This window comes from Stigmatopora argus, chromosome 22 (assembly GCF_051989625.1).
Source record: "Stigmatopora argus isolate UIUO_Sarg chromosome 22, RoL_Sarg_1.0, whole genome shotgun sequence".
Taxonomy (NCBI): Eukaryota; Metazoa; Chordata; class Actinopteri; order Syngnathiformes; family Syngnathidae; genus Stigmatopora; species Stigmatopora argus.
Window position 1 is genome coordinate 2900047 of NC_135408.1, and position 24294 is coordinate 2924340.

Sequence of the window (24294 nt, forward strand, 5' to 3'; positions counted from 1 at the left end):
TTCTATGGTGGCCTTAGCAGCCAACGGCTCTTTTGGCCAAAGTCCACGTGGCACAAAAAGGCCGTAGCATTCCTGATGTCTGTGGCTAATCTGCGGTGTCAGCTTGTGTTAACGCCGCACTGCCAAATTTGAGTGCTCGCAGCGGGAGCGAATATTAAAAAAAGTCACATCGGCTGCATTCCGGGAGGGCGGGTGTACGGACCAAGGGTCACGTAAGGTTGAATGCTGCTTGCGCACTGAGCCGCTAGTACAGTAACGGTCCAGCGGTCCGGACAGAAGGCGAGGCTGGGGCAGGGCGGCACACTTGAACATACTTCAAAGGGAGAGGGAGCATTTTTTCCTTGTCCAGCCTCACTGAAAACAGCCTAAATGAGAATTGTGGGGGAGTTGACCCCCATTGTTAGACAATTGAGAGGCACGATGAAGGAGGCCGAAAAAGGTCGAGGGGTCATATGTGTAGTTAATTATCTGCTCCTCAGCCTGCCATACAGTTTCTGCATGCCAGACTCGGTGACCTTCAAGCACTGCAAGGTAATCTACTGAATAAGTATAAGGTCTGGGAGCCCCCAAAATTATTTTCTCATGTAGTATTTTTATAAATATTAAAACGAGGAAAAAAACAACAACTATTGCCTGGGCACTGTCAATGGTAGGCTACATATGAAAATAACAGTGCACTCTTTCTTGATCACTTTATTTTCAACTAATTTCTTTAAATTTATATACATCCGTTTTCTTGTCAAGGTCGCGGGGGTGCTCTACCTTCTCCAACTGACTACTGCTTATGCCTTATCCCAGCTGATTTTGGGTGGAAGGCGAAATAAACTCAAAGTTATATTTCTGGGATATTCATATCTATAGTATATTTTTGTCTATTCATCTGTTATTGTCAAGGTCGTGGGATGCTGGAACCTAACCCACCTGGTTTCAGGCAAAAGGCAGACTTGTCACGCTTGTCACCCTTGTCTTTTTTTTTTAAACTGGGGAGGTATGTAAAACTATTTCAAGTGTGTCAAATAATGTAAGCAATTTACAATTCAACTTTAAAGCTTAGCCATGCACTCAACATAGCTAGTCTCATTTAGAGTGAAATTACCTCAAGTCGTTTAAGAAACATTTCAAAACGAGTCATTTTTTTGTAACAAATTAGAATCAATGAGCGACAGTTTCACTTAAAATGTCTGAAAAGTACAGTAATACCTTGACATACGAGTGCCCTGACATACAAGGAATTTGAGATACGAGTAAAATTCCGAGCAAATATTTACCTTGAGATACGAGACATATTTTGAGATACAAGCATATGAGACAGCTGGCCAAGATGCGGGATGCTGCTTATGATTTCAGCACATTGTCTTTCTCGCCGCATCTCCCTCGTGTAAAGATCTCTACGAGCACTGGGCGTAGCGTTAATTTTTTTTCCATGAGTTGTGTATGCGTGGTGGAGCTGGCTCGCCAATACGAGAGGAGTTTTTCAACAATATGCACCATCCTGAAGCAGAAGGACGCTATTAAGGATATCAAGTTTTCCAAAGACTAACCATAATTTTCAGGCTGTGCAGTGGCATTCATAACGAGATGGAGAGCCTTCTTTTAATATGGATAAAAGATAAATAGTTAGCGGGGGATAGCGTGACCGAGTCGATAATATGCGAAAAAACAGCAGAATTTACATGAATTTAAAAGCAAAGCAAACATCTGAAAAAGGGGAGCCTTCAATACCACCAGAACCCTTCATTTAAATTAAATTTATGTTTACGTATGTTATGTTACGAGCACGTTGCCGTCCAACAAGTGTCTCTTGATCTCTCTCTCTTCCTCTGCACGTTGTACAATGTGTCATTTTAGTATTAAATATTATAACTACTAGTTATTTGTTACTCTGTTAGTATATGGTGAATTAGAACCAATAAAATATGTTTTTTTATTGTAATATCCTGTTTTTTGGTGTTTTTTCAGAGGGTGGGAACAAATTAATTTGCATTTAATTCATTTCTATGGGAAACGTTGATTTGAGATACGAGTAAATCAACATACAAGCTTGGTCCTGGAATGCTTTAAGCTCGTATCTCAAGGTATTAATGCAGACTTGGGCAATCCGGTCCTCGAGGGCCGCTGTGGGTGCAGGTTTTTGTTCCAACCGATCCAGCACAGACAGTTTAACTAATTAGATTTCTGCTGAAACAAGAAGCACCTGACTGCAATCCACTGATAGCACTTCTAAGACACCAGATTGGTGGGAAGGTTTCTTCTTATGTGTTGGAACGAAAACCTGCACCCACTGCGCCCCTTTGTGGAAATAATTGCCCAGGTCTGTACGTATTACTGTATTGTGTATTTAATCCAAAATATTGTGTATGTTTGTCTATGTATATTAACCAAACAAATCTATTCTCTGACTTTAGATAGTAGAATATATGAATAAGCATTCTATGTACTGAATGCTACCTGTTGCCATGTATGCAGTATAGCATCTTTTCTGTGTGTTTAACTAAAACAGCCCAGACCAAACTCCAATTACATTTGTGTGTGCATTAATATGAGATCATCAGCATTTCAGTGTATATATATTCGTGACATTTTTGTTTAGTGGTATGCCGCCAGATATATTTAATGTAAAATATGTGTCTTGGCTCAATAAAGGTTGGGGAAAAACTAGTTTAGAGGCCAGCACAGAATCCTTGCCAAGGTACTCCTTCTCCCTTCTGAGTGAGGCCCCACCATTTAAGTACTGTGAGGTCAACAAGTACAGATGATCACCCACAATGCCTCTGGACAAGGGAGGGGGTAGACGGACTTGAACTATGCGGGGCTGTTCTTTTAAGATGATTACGAGTTATCTGAAAGCAGAAAGAGGCCAGAGAGGAGTGAGCGGACGACTCAAATGTTTTCATCTGCACGAGCTCAAATGTCTAAACTCCTGCGACGCTATTAAATTGCAATTCTTCATCATATCAAATTAGGGGTGTCGCTTTGCCCGCCACTTTGCAGTAGAGAAAATGAGTGTTGTTGCTAGGAGAAGGAGAAAAGCCAACCTTCTCTGATTGGCGGCTAGGAAGCGTAACACGGCCCAATGAGAGCAACAGCCCAGCTACCCCCCACACGCAGACCTGATTAATATGTCAGACATGTTTTATGGGTTAACGGGAATCCGGCTGGGTCATTGGTGGAGTAGTGGCACATTCGCCTGACTACACGGCAGCCTGCGTGTGTTCAGTCCCCACACAGAAAAAAAGTGAGAGGAAAAGCTTGTCTGTCTTGAAATGTGCCCCGTGACTGAGTGGCGACCAATCTGAAGTCAGAATAAGCAGTATAGAATATGAATGAAAGGGGGTCCCGGTGGGTGAGGCAGACACATTGTATATGCCGGGTGGGGTTGGACTGCGCCTCGCTCATTATACAGTACTTGGAGGTCAGAGGGGCGCCCGTTCACACACATGCACTTTAGTCATAGAGTAAGTGAAAGCAGAATGGTGTGGTGTGCAAATGGGAAATGAGATGCCTAGCATGTGTGCCGTTATTAGAAGAAAATGCTGGCGGGTGTACTGATCTGCTTTAGGTAACAATAGAAGATTTAAAACACATTTTGCGTACTATTGTAGACAACGGTAACCTAAAACGGATTCATGTTTACATTTGAATACATTCTGTCAGTTTGGTATGCATTCAAATATGTATTTTTATACAGTTGTGTTCAAAATCATTAAAGCCCCATTGAAGTTCTGTGTAGCTGTGGAATTATATTTAAAAAGAAATTTTACTATTATAAACAGATCAAATTAAGACTATAGTAAAATGCAACATTGAATTTGTCTCTATTACAAATGTGTTTTTCTCTGTTTATGAATGTGATGGAAATAAATAAATGTAAGATTTATATGGCAGTGGGGTTAAATAATCAAAATAATCATTAGTATTTGAATAAAATTTGCACTTGTCAGCCATAGTACGTGGCGAAGTGGACCAAATGGTCAATATTGGGATTTATTCATACACATTGTGTGCAAACAACCCAAAACATAAAATCTCTTGACTGAGGTTCTGCAAAAACTACTCGACCTGCTCTGACATAAAACAAGTTGGTGTTTGCGTGTAACATTTGCAGAAAAACAAAACATTAAAATTAAGTTGGAACCAAATCAATGTGGATTCATTTCATAGTTAACATCTCAATAGTTTTTACATTCAAAAAATTGTGAAATTAATCTTAGTGAAAAATACCAAACATTTAATGAACTACACAAAACACATTATTCTTTGACTTTGTCAGTGGATTTCTTTTAACCCAAGTTGAAAATCCGATATATACGCTTGTGTACAAGCATAAAAGTTCCACCAAGGATGAAAATGTTGTCCCATAGCTGGGGGGATGTCTCACTTCAGAACACGATAGTAACTGTTTAATGGAGCATGTTATATTAGGTTTTCAAGGGGGCCAAAAAAGTCTCTTTGACCACCTGCTGTGTTATTTGTTGAAATTAATTCAATGTGACAGTGCTCTAAAAAAAAAATTCCACCGACAGCTTTTAGTTGTTAAGAAACAATTAACCATTTCCAGCCTATTCTGATGTGCTTTCCCCCCTATTTTTCTTATATTATTTAAGTGAGTAAGTGGGGAATCAAATTGTGGCCTTATTCAAGAGTCACGGGTTTGAATGGTGCTTCTTTTTGCCACCCAAACACCTGCATCTTTTCCCCCCTTCTGATTGTCCTTAACGCAACAGGTTGTTGTAAGTGAAACTACTAAGAAATACCACTCATACATTGAATACTTTTATCACTCAAGGTTTTATTTTTCAACCACTCCATATTGAACAGATACGTGCACTTTGGTTTGAATTTCCACATTTTCTTCACTCGTCCTAGAGGGAAAATTCTGGTTCACATGCTGACCTCTAGCGGCCACGTGGGGACGTTCCATGAACTCAAATTACAGCCTGAGGTCATTCAACATTTTGCTATAATGATGTCATTATTACCATTAGTAAAAGGAACAAGGAAGAGAAATAATTTTATGATTGTAATGCTTAGCATTTCGACCAAAAGAAACCCATTATACATAATAATAATATTATATTATATTATATTACATTATTATATTATATTATATTATATTATATTATATTATATTATATTATATTATATTATATTATATTATATTATATTATATTATATTATATTATATTATATTATATTATATTATATTATATTATATTATATTATATTATATTATATTATATTATATTATATTATATTATATTATATTATATTATATTATACTATATTATTATACATACTGGGTTCAGCGTCACTATTTATTTAGCAACCAACAGAATAACATAATTCAAAGAAAATAACTGAACAAAAAAGCAGTCCAACAACATTCCGTTCCTGCTAATTCGAGCAAATGTTTATCATCCTTATTTCAAGGCAAACTTTGTAGAGAGAGATTCTCACATAATCCAGTATGCACAAAATTTTTGGAGCATTTTGACACAGGTTGAATTTCAAGTGCGATATAAAACATATTTAAGGTAAACATTTTCCTGATGAAATCCTGAAGGAATGTCTATAATAAAGTTTTGCAAAACCAATGTTGTTGCAGAATGTTTTCACTTTAATTTAATTATAATGAGGAAACATTCTGGAACTGATAAATACAAGCAGCTGCATTGAATACACCATGTAGGCCGTAGGGCATGTTGACAGGCACACTGGCTTTTCCCAACTCTTCAAATGTCTTGGCATCCAAAAGTAAGAGGAATGTGCCTTTATCCTAGAAAAAATAATAATGTTGAACTTGCCTGAAATGTTACTTGAGAGCATCGGAAAGTATTTGTCGGTAAATCTAACAAATCTGTTATTTCAGTGTGCAACAGACCTGAAAAATGATGTGTCATTCATACATCTTCCATACTGCGCATCCTCGAAAGGGTTGCGGGGGTTACTGGAGCCTAACTCAGCTGACTTCGGGCAAAAGGCAGATTACACCCTAGACTGGTCGCCAGTCAAAATAAAATAATGGATAAGGAAATGCATTTACCTTTTGGGGGATTTCGTAACTTGGATCGTTTTCGTACATAGAAGCATTCGTAAGTAGAGGTATGATTGTACACAAATTATAGTCCTGTTTTCTGACTGCACGACATTTTTCAGTTGATGCCTAGAGTGTTTTTTACCCCAAACTTCACAAAATCATTCCCCTTTATGAGGAATATTTTTTACTTCAATATAAAATGTGAGTGTGGCAGACCAATATTTTTATTTACAATAATCATTATTTTCAAAATTCTTAAATATAAACATTACTGCAAATTCCTCCTCATCTTTTTGACTGTTTTACGGGTGATTTGATTAAAAAACAAACTGCACCACGCATGCAGTTGTCGCTATTCTGCAACCTGTAAAAATCCCAGTTACTACTCTCCTTTCACCCATTTTATTACATTTCGATTTAGGACTGTGATGAAAATAAGTATTGTAGGCAGGTTTTTGGATATATCATGAGCATACTTCACAAGTTGTTGTTGTCACTGGGTTGCTTCTTTTGCGTCGGTTGCTTTCTGCTGATTTTTGGCCATTTCCAAGTTACTTCCTGTTGGTTTTGGGCCATTTTAAAGTTCCTTATTAACTCATTGGCTGCCATTCAGGGCATCATTTTGACTGTCGGGGCGAAAGAACGAATATGACTGTACATAAGAAACTAACCAATGTGCAATAGTGTCCTCACTCAATCACAGAACTAACAAAATTCAATTTTAAAGTGCCCGTGTCGGAAAAAAATAAAAGCATTTCATTCTGTATGTCGAGTAGCTGCTAAGTCCAGCAGAACAACCCCGCGGGCCGCTTCCGGCCCACGGGCCGTATGTTTGACACACCGGTTCAGGGGCAGCTGTCATGTTTAGCGTAAAGAAAATGGCTGGGTTTAGGGTTACAGTTAATTATTTCTTTTACTGGTGACGTGTTTGTACCTGTTCTCGTGTTTCTAAGTTCTTTGGGTTGACTTTGTGCATCAAGTTGCTCTCTGTGCTGACATAGTAGTCTCCTTTGTATTTTACAAAGTTGACGTTGCCATTGTCTGTGGGTTCTATGACAGACAAATACTCAGTGTAAGCATGATGGGTCTTGTTGCTTGAAAGTCTGCAGTGTGTCTTTGCTTATAAACAAATGCCTGCTCCTTCCTCCAGTTTACCGCCTGTTTCGCAATAGTGGGAGGTAACGTCTTTCAGTTTTGCCATGAAAAAATAGCGACAGTGTGTGCTAATGCTCACTTGTTATTTCAAAGCGAGAGAAGAATCGCTGGAAGATATTTTTACAGGGGTCAGGCATTGTGACGGTACCAAATTCTGAAGCCATGATGCGGTCCCGTTCACTGTTCTTCTTGTAGGCGTCACTGCGGAGGAAGCGGCTCGTGTACGTCACCCGGCCATTCTCCATCTTGAACTTGTGAAGCAGGGCCATTCCATCAAACCAGTTGTTGTAGCTACAGTGGATGGAATGCATTCAAATTGGATTGGATTGGATTGGATAACTTTATTCATCCCGTATTAGGGAAATTTCATTGTCACAGTAGCAAGAGGGTGAGAATGCAGATACAGGAAAATACATTTTAGACATAGAGAGATAAGTAATAAATGAGTTAATAAATAAATACATAAATAAATAAGCGTGTTGCTGAAATGTGTATATACATATTTCAGCAACATGCTTATATATACATATATATATATATATAAATATATATATATATACACACACACACATACATAGATATAAATATACATATAGAGGAGACCTGCAGTGTAAATCCTGTCTAAGACAGCATTTTTTGGAGAGGACCAGTTGCACTCACCGAGTGTCTCCAAACTCAAAATTGCCCGGGCCATTTCGGAGAAGGCTGCCATTGATCCAGTGAGGAATGGTCCCTTGAATCATAGCAGGGATTGGATCTGGGGTCTCCTCCACAGAACGGACCAGTGAAGCGATGGTCTCTAAGCCCTTCGTTCCTTTAGTGATCCTGCCCTCCTTTGGCTCAGCAGCACCAATGTGACTTACTGTAGAATGAGGGAAAGCAATGTTCACTCTAGCTCTAGAAAACAAAAATGTCAAAATGCTCTAATAGTGAGGATTGCAATGCCGGGTGTGGTGGGCTGTTCTGAGAACAACTGGCAGGTTTGTTGAGAACAAACTAGCTTTATTTTACTCATTATTTTAAGACTTGATTCCACATGACTCTGTTTCACCAATACCACAACCCATGACACACTTGATTCCATTTAACTAATCAAATGAAATATTGACGTGTCTTTTAAAGACGTATTTTACTCCAGATGGCTTGTGTTCGAAAAACCACTATTTTGAGAGGTGTGTCCAACAAAATAAAATGAAAAACAGAAGATTTAAACTGTCTAAAACTTTTTCGTTTTATCCTCAGAAATAGTAATTCGCAGTTTGTATTTAGGGAATTTAAGCAACGATTTAAATGGTAATTATCAATAACCTTCTGGGCGACCAAAAGACCGGCGACCAAAAGACCAGCGACCAAAAGATCGGCGACCAAAAGACCGGTGACCAATCGACCGTGTACCCTCAGACGTGTGTGGTCGATTGGTCGCCAGTCTTTTGGTCGCCGTCTTTTGGTCGCCGGTCTTTTGGTCGCCGTCTTTTGGTCGCTCCGACCGCGACAACGGGCGACCAAAAGACCGGCGACCAAAAGACTGACGACCAAATGACCGGCGACAAAACAAGGTAAAACAACAGACCAATCGACCGTGTACCATCCTCAGAATGGGAATGGGTCTTACCTGAATTTTTGACCTCCATGTCCGTGTGCTTCCACCCTTTGCACAAGTGGCAAGTACGACTGCTGAGCATAGATGACGCTTTAGAATAACAATTCTATTATCTTATTCATTCCATCTTGGTAACTTCTGTTAAAATGCCAGACCCGTTTTGCCACATTGAGTACTCTTCAGTCTTAGTTTCGCTTTCTATGTAGTGTCAATAGAAATAAGAATAATACAGTTCTAATAACATTTTTAAGGTAGGGACTAACTGTTATAGTAAGCTTTCCCTGAAAACCATTCTTTAATAAATAAAGACAATAATAGGGTTTGACATTATAGTTAAGTTTTATTTAAAAAAAATTAAAGATATACAACTGATTAGAAATAGACATTTGGCACTTCGTGTGAGAAATAGCAGTTTTGGATATGATAAAAAATGTTACTCAAAAACAAACCAAGACTAAACAAATTGTATTCATTTGTAGTCATTTGGTAATGGCGCAATATATCTTTGTGAAGCGTATACAAGAAATCCTTCAGGTACAATCATGTAATCGTACCTACGTAGTGTTTTGGTTATTTATCTTTATGCAGCAAAGATGTAGTAACAATTTAATTCAGGCAGATGCACTGAAGACACCATGGAAGCCGTAAGGCATATTGACCGGAACGTTGGCTCGTCCCAACTCTTCGAATGTTTTGGCATCCAAAACCAGGAGGAATGTGCCTTTATCCTATCATTGGAGGAAAAAGACAAATATTTTTTGTTTTGTTTTATGCAACAATAGAGAATTAAAGAAACATTTCGAAACGGTAAAATGATCCGACTTTTTTTTCCTTTCAAGATTTGAAGCTAAAAGGCATCCTAGAAGTACTTATTTGAACCCATAAAAGATTGCTGTAAAATACAACCCTTTCCCATTATTAACTGGCATTTAGAAAAAAAACACGTGGGTGTCTTCAGTTAGCGTTAATGTTCCTTTCTGATAGTGTCAGAATAGCAAGTTTGAACAAGGCATCTTTTAACATTTTACCTGCGAAGGGGAGAGAATAACAGAGAGGATGACGCCGTCGTCCTCTTCCACAGCATCTGGTGAAGGCACAAAAACCGGCTCGGATGGGTAGAGACCTTTCTGGTACCACACCTGTTCGTGGAGGAAAAACAGATGAACTGAAGTCAAACATTTTTGTTTATCAAAAGCATTTTAGCTTTTTTAAATAATTGTACTGCAGTTTTACATTTAACCTTTTTTTTTGTGAATTGTTCGAGCTACTTTAGTTAAATTAAATACCTGCTTTACTAGCATTATCTACCTCTTATTTTGTACCTACACATATATATATATATATATATATATATATATATATATATATATATATATATATATATATATATATATATATACTGCTGTTTTGAGATTGATGTTGTCACTTATCGTCACAAAACTACTTACACTAGTTGTGCATACCTGTTTTAAATATATCTATTTAAAAAATAAATTATACTTCTACCAAATGTCCTGTCGACCAAACATCCGGTCGACCAAACGTCCGGTCGACCAAACGTCCGGTCGACCAAATGTCCGGGGACCAAACTTCTTTCGACGAAACGTCCGAGTACCAAATTGCACTCAGACGGAATTCGAAAATAACTATTAGATAAGCATAGGTGACGTGGGAAGGGTAAGGTCAGGTACAATAATTCATTATTGATCCCCATCGAGGAAACTTGTGTTGGTGTAGCAGCATTAGTATAATTTATTTTCTAAATAGATATATTTAAAACTGTACTCGGACGTTTCGTTGAAAGACGTTTGGTCCCCAGACGTTTGGTCCCCGGACGTTTGGTCGACCGGACGTTTGATCGACCGGACGTTTGGTAGAACTGACGTATGGTAGAACGGACGTTTGGTCGCCGGGTTGTTACTGTTGAAACCAGCTCTCAAAATTATAATCATGAGAGAGAGAGAGTTTAATATCAAAATATCTAATATCAAAATATCAACAGTAAACTCTGTCATAATTTGACAGCGAGCGAACCCGGCGACCAAACGTCCGATCTACCAAACGTCCGTTCTACCAAACGTCCGTTCGACCAAACGTCCGTTCGACCAAACGTCCGGGGACCAAACGTCTTTCGTCGAAACGTCTGGTCACTGTGCAATTTGACCTTAAATAGTATACTTTGTGGTTATTAAAGTTCAATGTTGAACTTAACTTAGCCTATAACTGTAGAGGTATATTTTGTGTGTATTTCAAGTCGATGACATGGTTGTAACGTGGCATTTGTGTACATACCTTAAGGGTTTTGTCATTGAGGTCCATCTTGAGAAGTGAGTCTCCAAACATGTGTCTGAAGCCACATCCGTAGAAATAACGATAAGGCTTTGTGTTGTATCGCCCATAGTTGATGTGAGGGAACTCTAAACCACCGTATTGGGCGAGGTCATCACCATGGAGATCCTCATGCTGGCAAAACATCTAATGACAAAAAGAGGATCAACTAGTCACTGTCACGTGTGGTCAGCACAGATTCAATTGTAGTTTAGCTGGTGTCAGTTGAGGGTTTTGAACTAAAAATGGAATTGTCAAAAAATACACTTTTGGCTTCAATGTGTTTTGTCTTGACTGTGATGGTTAGTTCAAGTTGTACTGCTTATTCTGGAGCGAGATTCAGCAGATTGTAATGAAGCCCAACTTACCCTGACGTTACTCTTTTTGACACACGTTGCTGTACTAGAAGGACGTGTGTTGAGATTTTGGTCAGTCGGTGTGTCATCAGTCACATTAAGCGGGAGCACAAAGCGACGAGGAAAAACCCTGCCCATGTTGTTGTACACCTGCATAAAAATCATTCCATGTTTTGAATCAGAATGACTGTGGTTTACCTAATTTAACTTAAAACTTCATCGAGTGTCAGCACCAACATTAAAACAAGGAACTATAAGCAAACGCTGCCATTCCAGCTTGCTGACCTCATCGAGTGCTTCTCCCGACTTGCGCAAATTTTGAAGGGAGTAGATGTTGATGGCTTGTCCATTGTCTGAACAACACAAGTCCAATATCAAGAATCCATCCTCTTCAAAAGCATTAATCTGATGGAAGTTGGAGAAAGCTTTGGCGTAGTACTTCACTGGGCTGACCTAAGGAGACATGCGCACATATGAGTGAAATTCAAATGAGTCAGTCCTCGAGCCGGTTGGCGACTTCTCACTTTGCCTGTATGTTTGTCAATAACGTGCAGAATAGTTTCCAGCTTGGGGTCCCAGTAAACAGCATCGCCAAATGATTTACCTCTTATCTTACATGTGACTATCTTCATCAGGTCAATTTTAATTGGCTGCTCAATGAACACCACGTAGTTCTCAGACATGGCTGGAGAGAACAGGTGCGCTTAAGTGATGGGTCCTGCCCTCCATCTGGCATGCGCTGACTTACCAAAGCTGTGGTAATAGGAGGGATGGGACTTGTTTGCAGGCGCAATGGAACAGAGAATTCTGGCACCCTGCAGGGTCTCTTCAACATCTGACCTCTCAGGTGGTACACAAATGATGTTGTATGTGGTTCCTGAATAGGTATATTTGTCAGAACATAGAGCACATTTTAAGACAAAACTTGGAAAGTAAAGCACCTTTGGCTCCGTAGGAGTTTCCCATATTGAAGCAGGTACCATCAGGGTCATAATGAGGATGGGCGGTGGCTCCATTCACTGCAATAAATTTGCTCCAGTCGACCTACGTAGCATGCCAGCTGTTACTGTAGGTTCTGATTATAAACATTTGGTCATATTTTTATAGTCTGTTGTGTCCATCCAGTTTGTATTTGTACCTGTTCCATTGTTTCTAGGTTTTCTGGGTTGACCTTGTGCATCAAGTTGGTCTCCGTGCTGACATAGTAGTCTCCTTTGTATTTTACAAAGTTGACGTTGCAGTTGTCTGTTGGCTCTATAACAGAAATATCTCCAGTGTAAGTTTGTTTCTTTAAGTCTAGAACGTGTGTTTTTGAAGATGTTTGCCTCCTCTAGTTCTTTACAGCAGCATTTTCTGTTTCATAGTTAACTCCATCGCAGAGTTTTTTTTTTAAACGACTGTATCATTACAAATGATCTCATGAAACTGAAGAGATGAATTAAAAAATATTGCAACTGCAAGATATTAGCAATTCACAACAATGTTATACTGAAATGGCATGGTAACATGATGAGATTAAAACATTAGCCGTATGTACTTGGAAAGAATGCTTTTGACATGCAACACTCACTTATCATCTCAAAGCGTGAGAAAAATCGCTGGAAGATGTTTTTACAAGGGTCAGGCATTGCGACGGTACCAAATTCTGAAACCATGATTCGGTCCCGCTCGCTGTTCTTCTTGTAGGTGTCGCTGTGCAGGAAGCGGCTCGAGTACGTCACTTGGCCTTTTTCCACCTTAAACTTGTGTAGCAAGGCCATTCCATCAAACCAATGGTTGTAGCTACCGAGGAGAAAACACAGTTTGAAGCCAGTCGAGACACAGCAGTTTTTTTGTAGAGGACTGGTCAAACTCACTGATTGTCTCCAAACTCAAACTTCCCAGGTCCATTTCGGAGCAGACTGCCATTAATCCAATGGGGAATAGTCCCTTGTATTTCAGCAGGGACTGGATCAGGGATTTCCTCCACAGAGCGGATCAGAGGAGCAACGTTCTCCAACCCTTTTAGTCCTGTTGTGCTACCTTCCTTCACCTCATTATTGCCATCTACTGCACACAAACATCACATCCAACCTATAATTGACTTGCAGTTTTACTATTCATTTATTCATTCATTTTCTGAACCGCTTTATCCTTAGCAGGATCACGGGGGTGCTGGAGCTTATCCAACCTGAGAGACAGACGGACAACCATGCACACTCATACTCATACCTAGGGGCAATTTAGAGTTTCCAATCAGCCTACCATGCATGTTTTTGGAATGTAGGAGGAAACTGCAGTATTTGGAGGAAACCCATGCAAACTCCACACAGGTGGACCAACCCGGATTTGAACCCAGGACCCAAGAGCTGTGAGGCCGACACGTTAACCGCTCATCCGCCGGGCTGCGCAGTTTTTCTACTGGTGCACTAATCTGTACAATACATACTTTATAAAACCAGTTTGATAATAAGCAATGTATTGCATTTAAGGAAGTAAAAACCTAGCTCACATTGGGGATTCTACGCATGTTTCCCGGGCTTTGCGCCAGATGAAAACTCCCAAAGCAGAGGGAGTAGACATCTGATTTGAATTCATCTTAAAACTCTCTTAGCCAACATTAGCATGAAAGTGGTTATTCAAATGGAAAAGAATGTTTTTTTCCCAGCAGACCTAGGGCTAAAGGCCAATCATCTGTCTGTCCGTCCATCTATTTCTATATCTGTGTACATGATTCCAAGTGTAAAATTCAGATACCAAATCTGTTTAAACTGGGAGGAATGACTGTAAATGTTCATCTTTCAATTGACAGCAATTATTTTAAGTCAGTTTCTCCCAGTCAAAATGTCAGGTAGTTAAATATTGGGATTATTAAACACTGAGCTAACCTTAACCTTGTATTTGGGTTGTACGCCTCAATAACCAAAAACTATAACTGAAGAGTAATATTAGTTCGAGACATTCCGACATAATACCCAATTGCAGCATCCCGGTACAATGACAAAAAGAGTACATAGCCTATCCCAGCTGCCTTCGGGCACGAGGCAGGGGACACCCTGAATTGGTGGTCAGCCAATCGCAGGGCAGAAGGAGACAAACAACCATTCACGCTCACATCTAGGAGCAATTTAGAGTGTCATATCAGCCTACCATGCATGTCTTTGGAATGTGGGAGGAAACCAAAGTGCCCGGAGAAAACCCACGCAGGCCCGGGAGAACATGCAAACTCCACACAGGTGGACTGACCTGGATTTGAACCCAGGACCCCCACTGTGAGCCCGACGCGCTAACCACTCATCCCCGGGCCATTCTCCATCTTAATAAATTATATTTAAATAAATATCAATATAATTCATTTTTCTTTAATAAAATGCAAACAATTTGTCCTCATTTTATGTACTTTAAAACGGAGTATTCTAATACTTTTACTGCCCAATAGATGTGTTTACATAAACAGTAGAACATTTATTTTGAATATAGACAATCACCAGCAGCGCAGTAGTTTTATAGTCAGATAGCAGATGCTTTCAATTTACTAACTGTTGGAAACTAAGGGATCATAAACAACTGTAATAAAAGTAATAATTTCAATAAATAGTTCTACGTATTTGCTTTTGTTATACAATAGTTACATTAATGAAAACACGTTAAGGAAACCCTGCAGGTTATAAAACGCTTTTTCATGGGGACAACAATGAGCAGAAATAGATACATGAAAGCAGATGTGTTTTACTTGTCATTTTTCTTTTTATCGCAAATAGCAATCAAGTCAATTTAACACATGATTAAGGTTTTCTTCCATGCGATGCAAAAGTAGCGACCAGTGATGAAACAGCAACAGCAGCAGCAGCATCCGCGTCTCGCCTTTTATTTACCACGAGAATAATAATAAATAAATATATGCCTGGACGCTATTATGCCAACATTCCTAATAAATAGAAAATCTTACCTGCATTATTAACCGGGGACATTTTCCCGCAAGTGTACTTGTACTAGTCGGCCACGCACGAGTGTGTATTTTCTCTCCGTGCTGAGCACAACGCGTCGCGGTTACATAACATTTTTACGTAACTCATAGAGACTTTATATGGCAAACTAGCGCCTGGTGAGGCATCGCAAGTAGCTTTTTGCATTCTTGCATGTTAAAATGGTGGGGGATTTTCTTAGTGTGCAGAAATAAAAACAATTATTGATTATTTTTTGGATTTTAAAAAATGTATCTTTAAATCGTTTTTTTGTATTTTTAAATGATTTTTTAAATTATTTTGGGTGTTTTTTCACCTTTATTTTTGCAAATCATACACAAAGAGTAAAAAAAAGTGCAACATTTGTATTATATTAATCAAATGATCCAATCCAATCCAATTATATAGAGCACCTGTGTCAAAGTGGCGGCCCGGGGGCCAAATCTGGCCCGCCACATCATTTTGTGTGGCCCAGGAAAGTAAATCATGAGGGCCGACTTTCTGTTTTAGGATCAAATTAAAATGAAGAGTATAGATGTATATATTAAATTTCCTGATTTTCCCCCTTTTAAATCAATGATTGTATTTTTTTAAATAATTGTTTTCTGTGTTTTTAGTTCCAAAATCATTTTTTAAAATCTAAAAATATATAAAAAGCTAAAATAAACATTGTTTTAGATCTATAAAAAACAGAATATTCAGGGCTTTTAATCCAGTTCTTTTAATCCATTTATAAAAAAAAAATCTAAATATTACATCTAAAATGGTCCGGCCCACATGAGATCTGGTCACCATGAATGTAGCCCGCCAACCAAACTGGGTTTGACACCCCTGTTATAGAGAATGTTTTCATTGGTTCCCTGGATGAAACTTATTCGTTACAGGTGCTCATACAAAAATAATAACTAGTCTCAAATTGTCTTATTTTGAATCCATTCGGCATCAGAAGAATGTATCTTATTAGCTACAGTAGGAAATAAATACAACAGAGATATGACGCAGAACATGATACTAGCTAAGACTGTAATCTGATTATTTTAGAGAAAACATGTTGTAACATAATCATTCAAGCAGAGGCATGGAATACACCGTGGGATGGATAGGGCATGTTGACAGGCACATTGGCTCTCCCCAACTCCTCAAACGTCTTGGCATTCAAAACCAGGAGGAAGGTGCCTTTATCCTAATGTTGGAGAAATAAAAATGCATCTTTTTATTTAATTGTTTACTTTTGGACGAACTCAGATAGCTCCCATATTGTGTATCATCTCATTTTCTGAACCTCTTTATCCTCACTAGGGTGGCGGGGGGTACTAGAGTCTATCCCAGCTGACTTCGGGCTATAGGCAGTGGACCCCCTGAATGGGTGGCCAGCCAATCGCATGGCACAAAGAGACAAACAACCATTCACGCTCACACTCATAACTAGGGGAAATTTAGAGTGTCCAATCAGCCTTCCGTGCATGCCTTCGGAATGTGGGAGGAAACAGGAGTACCCGGAGAAAACCCACGCAGGCCTGGGAGAACATACAAACTCCACACAGGTGGACTGACCTGGATTTGAACCCAGGTCTCCCACTGTGAGACCGACGCGCTAACCACTCGGCTGCCCTGTTGTGTAATGCTACTTCTGAAAGTCGGACAAACTTTACTGCATGATAAAATCATCTGAAACACTTCAAAATACAATTTTAACACTTGTAAGAGCACCAGACACATTTAATTGAAATTCAGTTCTCTTTCAACATCTCACCTGTGAGGGCGAGAGAACCACTGTGAGTATGACACCATCATCCTCCTCCACGGCATTTGGTAAGGGCACAAACACTGGCTCTGATGGGAAGAGACCCTTCTGGTGCCACAGCTGAAGTCACATAGACGTGAATAGCGCTTTTTGAGCAAAAACTAGATGCACCAATCGGCTCTTATAGATTTTTAGATTGAGATCCACACACAGGTAAAGACATCTTAAGTGGCAAACAAGATACTACTGTAAACAACACTATCAGAGCTGCGTTTTAGTCTGGATTATGTTTGATATGAGAAAAAAAACAGTTTTACTAGACGATGTCAACAAAAGCTAAATGGAATGTTTCTTGCTTTGCAGATATGAACTGCAGCACTTTAGGCCTTTGTTATCGATCAATTGCAGTAGTACCTCAAACCAGTTGCTAAACGGCGAGGTCATGTTTGGATAAATATTGCTTAACTGTCTGTTTGGCAAATGACCCAAACAGCAATTTCCAGAAGACCTTGAGGTCCACTAACACATTTGCCTCAAACCTGGTTGATAGTGAAAGTAGCAGGAATTTATTTGCCAAAAAGTAAACCTTGAACCCTGATATTAAATACAAAAATATTATATAAATTATTTGGTTGTCACCAGGAGACATGATGCATTTGGATTGTTGAAGGTAAAAGTTTACTTTTAAATGTACTTTCTCTTTTGTCAATGGAGTCACCAATGAATAACCTTAATCTTTTAGATTAGATTAGATTGGATTGGAACTTTATTTCCTCCCATATTTGGGAAATTTCTTTAAACTGTCAAATAACTATGTGTCATGCTCCATGTATTTTTTGGCTTGTCTTTCCGTTGTTACTGTAGATTTGTTGTTCATGTTGTGTATAAGCCACTTAAAAATAAGGCAAACACAAATAAGAAGGTAAATTAATACATTGAAAGTGTTCAGTGGGTAGAATAACCAAGGCTTCAAATTTCTTTAACAATATTTACAACATATATTGACTGTTTTCGTGTAGTCAAGGTGAAGTTGCTTGCGTCTCATAGTTACTTGCGTCTCATACACACCTTAAATGTTTTGTCGTGGAGATCCATCTTAAGAAGTGAGTCTCCAAACAGGTGCCGGAAGCCACAACCGTAGAAATAACGATAAGGCTTGGTGTTGTATTTCTCGTAGTTGATGTGCGGGAACTCCAAACCGCCATACTGGGCGAGGTCATCACCATGGAGATCCTCATGTTGGCAGAAAACCTGAAAACAAATAGCGGACTAAATTTAAAGTTAATTATGTTGTCGTCATGAGTAGAGCTTCTGTTGGTCAACATTATGAGGTCAGAATAGGAGTCACAGTACGTGCTCCCTCTTCTGTGTTCCAGTTAAGAAGTTAAAAAATTTGGACCGCTTCAAAACATTTAAGGGAGGATTGGCTCAATTCAGCGGAACGTGCACAACAGTAATCCACCACCCGGCATGTAAAGAAGTCCTGCATTACTATGTTAAATCCTGTAGTTTATGAAAATAAGTAGTCAGGGAACAGTGCGTAATCCCAATTTACCACATTTTTGTTGGTTTTGATGCATGTTGCAGTGCTGGACGGACGGGTGTTGAGGTTTTGCTCAGTTGGCGTGCCATCGGTGACATGTAGAGGTAAAACAAAACGGCGAGGAAGAGCTATGCTCATTCTGTTGTATACCTGAATGAAATGTATGTGAGTAAAAATGGCAGCAATCAGAATATTAGCTTGACATTTATTTCCCAAATGTTTGTTTCAATTTACACACATTTTATCTGTTATTTTGCCCTGCATGCATTTCCAGCTTTCATTACTAAGATGATTACTTTTCTCTTTAATGTTAGGAGTGTTTATCAGTTTAACTTACCGTATTTTCACGACTATACGGCGCATCGTATTTTTAGCCGCAGTGTCAATAACGAGTGCTATTTCTGTATTTTACACACACAAAGGACGCACCGTTTTTATAGACGCAGCCAGGCATGGCATAAACATACACCGCCTTAAACATACGGACACACACTAAAAACACGTTTTTAAAAAGGCAACAGAAGCAAAACTAAGTTTGGTTGTACTTTATTTAGCCATTTTACAATGTACTCACGTCATTATCACCCACAAATCCATCAAAGTCCTCATTTTCTGTGTCCGAATTGAACAATTGTCCAAATGAGTCATCGAAAACGCTGAGTTTTATACGTTCGTCCAGGCGGCCACAATCCATTTGCAAATAGTAGCTAGCTAGAAGCTAGCGTAACTATTCCAACGCTGCTTTCCATGCTTCGTAAAGCTGTGTTCATGTCGATGTATACAGGCCACAATCCATTCGCAAATAGTAGCTAGCTAGTAGCTAGTGTAACTATTCCAACGCTGCTTTCCATGTTTCGTAAAGCTGTGTTGATGTCGATGTATACAGGCCACAATCCATTGGGTGTATTGACAAAAGAACTACATATCCCAGCAGTCACTGCGCAGTACTTTTTTCTATGGGGAAAATAGTAGAGTCGGGGGCTGCTTGCCGTAGTTGTGAGAGCTGTAGAGGATGGGGTACCCCATCGACTGATTTATTTTATTTTATCGTGATAACAATTTTAATATTGGTCCATATATAAAGCGCACTGTCAATTTTGGAGAAAATGTAAGACTTTTATGTGCGCCTTATAGTCGTGAAAATACTGTAGTTTACTACAGAACATATCAAAAGTATCCACTGTAAATACAAATATTTGGTAGCAGTCAAATAGTAAAGAGGAAATATATTTGTGCTGACCTCATCCAGTGCTTTTCCAGACTTGCGCAAATTCTGTAAAAGGTAGATGTCGAGGAGTTGGCCGTCGTCGAAGCAACACAAATCCATCATCAAGAATCCATCTTCTTCAAAGGCGTTGATCTGGTGGAAGTTGGCGAAGGGTTTGCAGAAGTACTTCACTGGACTGACCTGAAAAGCGGAAGGTACATTAGAGCTCAAATAAATGATTTCCTCATTCCTGACTGTCACATCTCACCTCGCCCGTGTGCTTGTTGATGAGGTGGAGGATGGTGTTCTGCTTGGGGTCCCAGTGAATAGCATCGCAGAGTGGCTTGCTCTTAATGAAACCGGAGATGAGCTTCATCAGGTCTATTTTTAACGACTGCTCAATTAACACCAGATAGTTTTCTGACATGGCTGGAGGAAACAAGTGTGTTAAAATGAAGTGTACCATCAGTACCTGTTTGACGAGCCAATGTGTGAAGACTTGCCAAAGCTGTGGTAGTAAGAAGGTTGGATCTTGTTTACAGGCGAAACGGAACAGAGAACTTTGGCCCCTTTCAAGGTGTCTTTAGGATCCAGCTTTTCGGGAGGTATGCAAATAATGTTGTACATGGCACCTGAAAAAGTTACGATATCCTGTCAGTCAAATTATACATTTCTAGTAGAGGCAAGGAGTTTGCCTTTACCTGCAGTCCTTAGTTTTATTAAATGTTGACTTTTCACAACATGAATAGACTTCTGGAGTGTCAAGCAAAACTCCAAAAATAAGGACTCACCTTTCATCCCAAAGGAGTTCCCCACATTGAAGCTGGTCCCATCAGGGTCGTAATGAGGGTGGGCAGAAGCTGTGTTAACAGCAACAAATTTACGCCAGTCCACCTTTAATGATTAGGATTTAGAGGTTAGTTTTTTCATGGTTATTTGTTATTCATTTATTTTATTTTATTGATTGTTTATTTTCAGACTCAAGTGGCTTATTGTTTTTTTAAAATCTTTCAGTTATTTGTGGATGAAAAAAAACCGAAATTTGGTAACTATGTTTTAGGAATGGATACGCATTAATCCTCGAAGCCTGATTTTTTATTTTATTTTGTATCAGAGCTGATTTCATTGTTGCATGGCCGTCAGGAGTTAGCCAGTAGATGACTTGCACTTTCTTGTCACAGTCTACTGCTCTTAGTAGCACTCTAGTTTAAATGCTGTGTATTATTAATAATGGATATCACTGGCGGTGATAGACATTAAATCTATTGTAACAAAGATAGCTGGTTGCCATCATCCATTTTGTGTACTTTGCACATTAACAAAAACATACTGTAAGGCTAAAAAAATGCAGATTTAATGAAAAGAGACAAGTTTAACACAATTTTCAATTTAACTGGTTCGTTAGCTATCTAACAAGTCAATTGATTGTATTTTTTTTACATTTCTACCTGTTCCATCGTTTCCAGGTTCTCCGGATTCACTCTATGCATTAGGTTGGTTTCTGTACAAAGATAGTAGTCTCCCTTGTATTTCACAATGTTGACATTGCCATTGTCTGTCGGTTCTGAAACAAGGAAAATATTCAAGTAATTACAACTTTGCCCTTTAAAAGGTGAGCAGTATGCACGGACAACAAGACAAATGATGCGGTATTACTCACTTAGCATATCAAAGCAAGCAAAGAATCGCTGGAAGATGCTTTTACAAGGGTCATCCATGCTAACAGTGCCAATTTCTGACACCATGATACGGTTCCGTTCGCTATTCTTTTTGTAGGCATCACTGCGCAGAAAACGACTCATGTAAGTCACCCGGCCTCTTTCCATCTTGAACTTGTGAAGTATAGCCATTCCGTCAAACCAGTGGTTGTAGCTACCGTGGAGGGAAAAACACAAAGTTTTGGTTTGCCAACGTAACTCAGAATTGGGAGTTTGGATCAATCCAGTTTATGCGGCTCTTTTTGGAGGGGGGGTTGAACTCACTAAGTTTCTCCAAACTCGAACTTTGCTGGGCCATTTCGGAGCAGGCTGCCATTGATCCAATCGGGAATGGTTCCTTCTACCTCAGCAGGGATTGGATCAGGGGTCTCTTCGACAGAGGCGACTAGAGGAGCAATGCTCTCCAAATCCTTTCCAAGTTCTTTAGTGTTGGCATCTGCCACAAATACATCAACACGATTATGGCTTAAGAAGGATGAAATTTATTTTGAATATTTTATAGAGGCAAAAGTGACACGTCGAAAAAAAAACACTTTTGCCACTATAAAATATTCAAAATTAATTTCTGCTTGTGTTGTGTCAAAAATAAATGCAAAAAAAAAGTTTTTGTATCATCAGGTACCCGAGAAAAAATATTAAATGTCATGATGTTGATAAAATAATCACAAAGGATGAATTTTTAAAAATCATACAACTTATATAAATAACTAATATATAGATATTTCTTTAAAAAACAATAATTGAAGTTTTTTGTAGTACTGTTGTCAAGGAAATTGTATAAAATGAAGGTTATATATTTGAGCGGACTAAGCATTCTCTTAAAATATTTAGTACAAATATAAATATGCAGACGTGAAGTGTTTTACCTGTGTTATTGACCGGGTACATCTTTTTCGTAAGTGCTGATGCTGTGTCCGTGTTTGTGGTCTTAGTGTAAGTGATGAGTTGTGTTGCTGCAAAGTTTTTAAATAAGGAAATCTTCTATCACATGATCACCATTACCTAACAGGAAAAGTATTATGATAACTACAGTTAAGCTGTTTCCTCTTTGCTGACATCTAAACCTGTTTTGTCACATAATATTATGCTTTGCAATAGGTTAACGTCATCCAATTTAGGAATGGATTGACTTTCATTTTGTTTTCAAGTGAGGCACTTTGATCTGTTCCTTTTTTATTGATGCACTGCATAATTTAAGTAAATGTATTGATGTGTTTTATTGTAGTAAATAATTGGTCAACTAATTTATATGTTGGGCAGCCGGGTGAATGAGTGGTTAGCGCGTCGGCCTCACAGTGGGGGTCCACCTGCGTGGGTTTTCTCTGGGTACTCTGGTTTCCTCCCACATTCCAAAGACATGCATGGTAGGCTGTTTGGACAATCTAAATTGCCCTTACGTATGAGTCTGAGCATGAATGGTAATTTGTTTCCTTGTTCCCTGCGATTGGCTGGCCACCAATTTAGGATTTCGCTTGCCTCTAGCCCGAAGTCAACTGGGATAGGCTCCAGCACCCCCTGCGATCCCAAGTGAGGATAAAGCGGTTCAGAAAACGAGATGAGATAATTTACTATCTGTCATTAGAATACATCTTTTTTTTTCAAAGTCAGGATGACCAAGATTATTTCTACTTGCCAGTTATTTTACTTTTTTTAGTGACTTCAAAATGAAAGTCTAAAAATGTATATATGTCAATCACTCAATCTGCCGTTTTCCATCAACATTTGCCGCTTTCATTTGAACGTGGTTTGCTTGCCCTTATGAATTACGGTTCACAATATTGCCACTAGAGGTAGCTGTTGTACCGTTTACGCAGGAGCTGGCCACAGATTTGAGAGTTGTTTGGATTATACTAACAATAAAATAACCATTCCCCTTGAGGAAATGAACCTATATCATTCCAAACATATAAAAATAGTGGGCAACAGGCATGTGCTTCCATTTGTATTGATTCTGATAAAAAAAAGATAACTAGTTTGTAAACAATAGTGATTCTCATAATTATAAATTGTTATGTTGTATTTTATAAATAAGGAATACAAAGAAATACAAGTGCAATTGCAATGGAGCAGGTAAACTGGACACCTAAAAAAGATGGCTATACAAACAGGCTAATCCTGATTATGTTTGTTGGAGGATTAAAACACTAAATAGGATCACCGGAGTTGCAGACATGGGCATCTAACCATTCAGGTAACACTACATTTTCTTTTTATTTAAAAGATTGATGATTTTCAATGGACTTCCCTCAATTTTGTCAGATATATCTCCTTCCAAGATATCTAAATTCACATGGTGGGGACCATAATGCAAGAGAAAACATATTAAACCCGCACACTTGTCTAGTCTCCTTGTCGCAGCAAAGCTCTCACGATAAAACTATTTAAAGTGTACAAGAACTGTTAATATTTTGAATGCTTTGGTGTGTTTGCAGAATGGTATTGTATTTTTCTGTCGTTAATGACCTAATCTTGAAAGAACATGCACCATTAATTCAGTGTTCATGTAATTTTGCTGTATGATGATGTGAAGTTTCAGTTCTGTTGAATGCACTAGTCATATTTAAGGCAGGTAAAAAAAATTACAGTTTTATGGCGCTGTTCATAAATTCTGATGTTTTTTTTAATATGGATAATTGAACAGTAGAATTTATTTTGGCAGGTC

General features: G+C 38.8%; 3 protein-coding genes across 11 annotated transcripts; all 3 read right to left on the reverse strand.

Moving 5' to 3' along the window:
- Window positions 1–5383: 5383 nt before the first annotated feature.
- Window positions 5384–8145, reverse strand: LOC144067871 (carotenoid-cleaving dioxygenase, mitochondrial-like). Of its 8 annotated transcripts, XR_013298057.1 has the most exons (6): window positions 7853–8145; window positions 7272–7483; window positions 6972–7087; window positions 6514–6892; window positions 5882–5997; window positions 5634–5776 (listed from the first exon to the last, which is right to left on the reverse strand). XR_013298057.1 is itself a non-coding variant. In XM_077591917.1 (4 exons), the coding sequence occupies exons 1-4, from the start codon at window positions 7933–7935 to the stop codon at window positions 5627–5629; spliced, it is 492 nt and encodes a 163-aa protein (XP_077448043.1). In that variant the 5' UTR covers window positions 7936–8145; the 3' UTR covers window positions 5384–5626. The 8 variants fall into 8 exon arrangements, 4 of the variants coding, with proteins under 4 accessions (XP_077448043.1, XP_077448041.1, XP_077448044.1 ...); XR_013298056.1 differs by having other exon boundaries at window positions 5631–5997; XR_013298058.1 differs by lacking the exon at window positions 5882–5997.
- Window positions 8146–9118: 973 nt separating this feature from the next.
- On the reverse strand, window positions 9119–15948 carry LOC144067869 (carotenoid-cleaving dioxygenase, mitochondrial-like). Its single transcript, XM_077591912.1, has 12 exons — window positions 15405–15948; window positions 13333–13525; window positions 13047–13258; window positions 12615–12730; window positions 12418–12520; window positions 12225–12353; window positions 12001–12161; window positions 11762–11929; window positions 11489–11626; window positions 11085–11267; window positions 9821–9931; window positions 9119–9520 (listed from the first exon to the last, which is right to left on the reverse strand). Exons 1-12 carry the CDS (start codon window positions 15424–15426, stop codon window positions 9404–9406), a joined length of 1653 nt encoding a protein of 550 aa, XP_077448038.1. The 5' UTR covers window positions 15427–15948; the 3' UTR covers window positions 9119–9403.
- A 157-nt stretch (window positions 15949–16105) lies between these two features.
- On the reverse strand, window positions 16106–22575 carry LOC144067870 (carotenoid-cleaving dioxygenase, mitochondrial-like). 2 transcript variants are annotated; one of them, XM_077591914.1, is made up of 12 exons: window positions 22499–22575; window positions 21897–22068; window positions 21575–21786; window positions 21363–21478; window positions 20706–20808; window positions 20418–20546; window positions 20183–20343; window positions 19948–20115; window positions 18720–18857; window positions 18233–18415; window positions 17174–17284; window positions 16106–16603 (listed from the first exon to the last, which is right to left on the reverse strand). In XM_077591914.1, the coding sequence occupies exons 1-12, from the start codon at window positions 22518–22520 to the stop codon at window positions 16487–16489; spliced, it is 1632 nt and encodes a 543-aa protein (XP_077448040.1). In that variant the 5' UTR covers window positions 22521–22575; the 3' UTR covers window positions 16106–16486. The 2 variants fall into 2 exon arrangements, with proteins under 2 accessions (XP_077448040.1, XP_077448039.1); XM_077591913.1 differs by lacking the exons at window positions 21897–22068; window positions 22499–22575 and having other exon boundaries at window positions 18233–18433; window positions 21575–21780.
- Between the last annotated feature and the right edge of the window lie 1719 nt (window positions 22576–24294).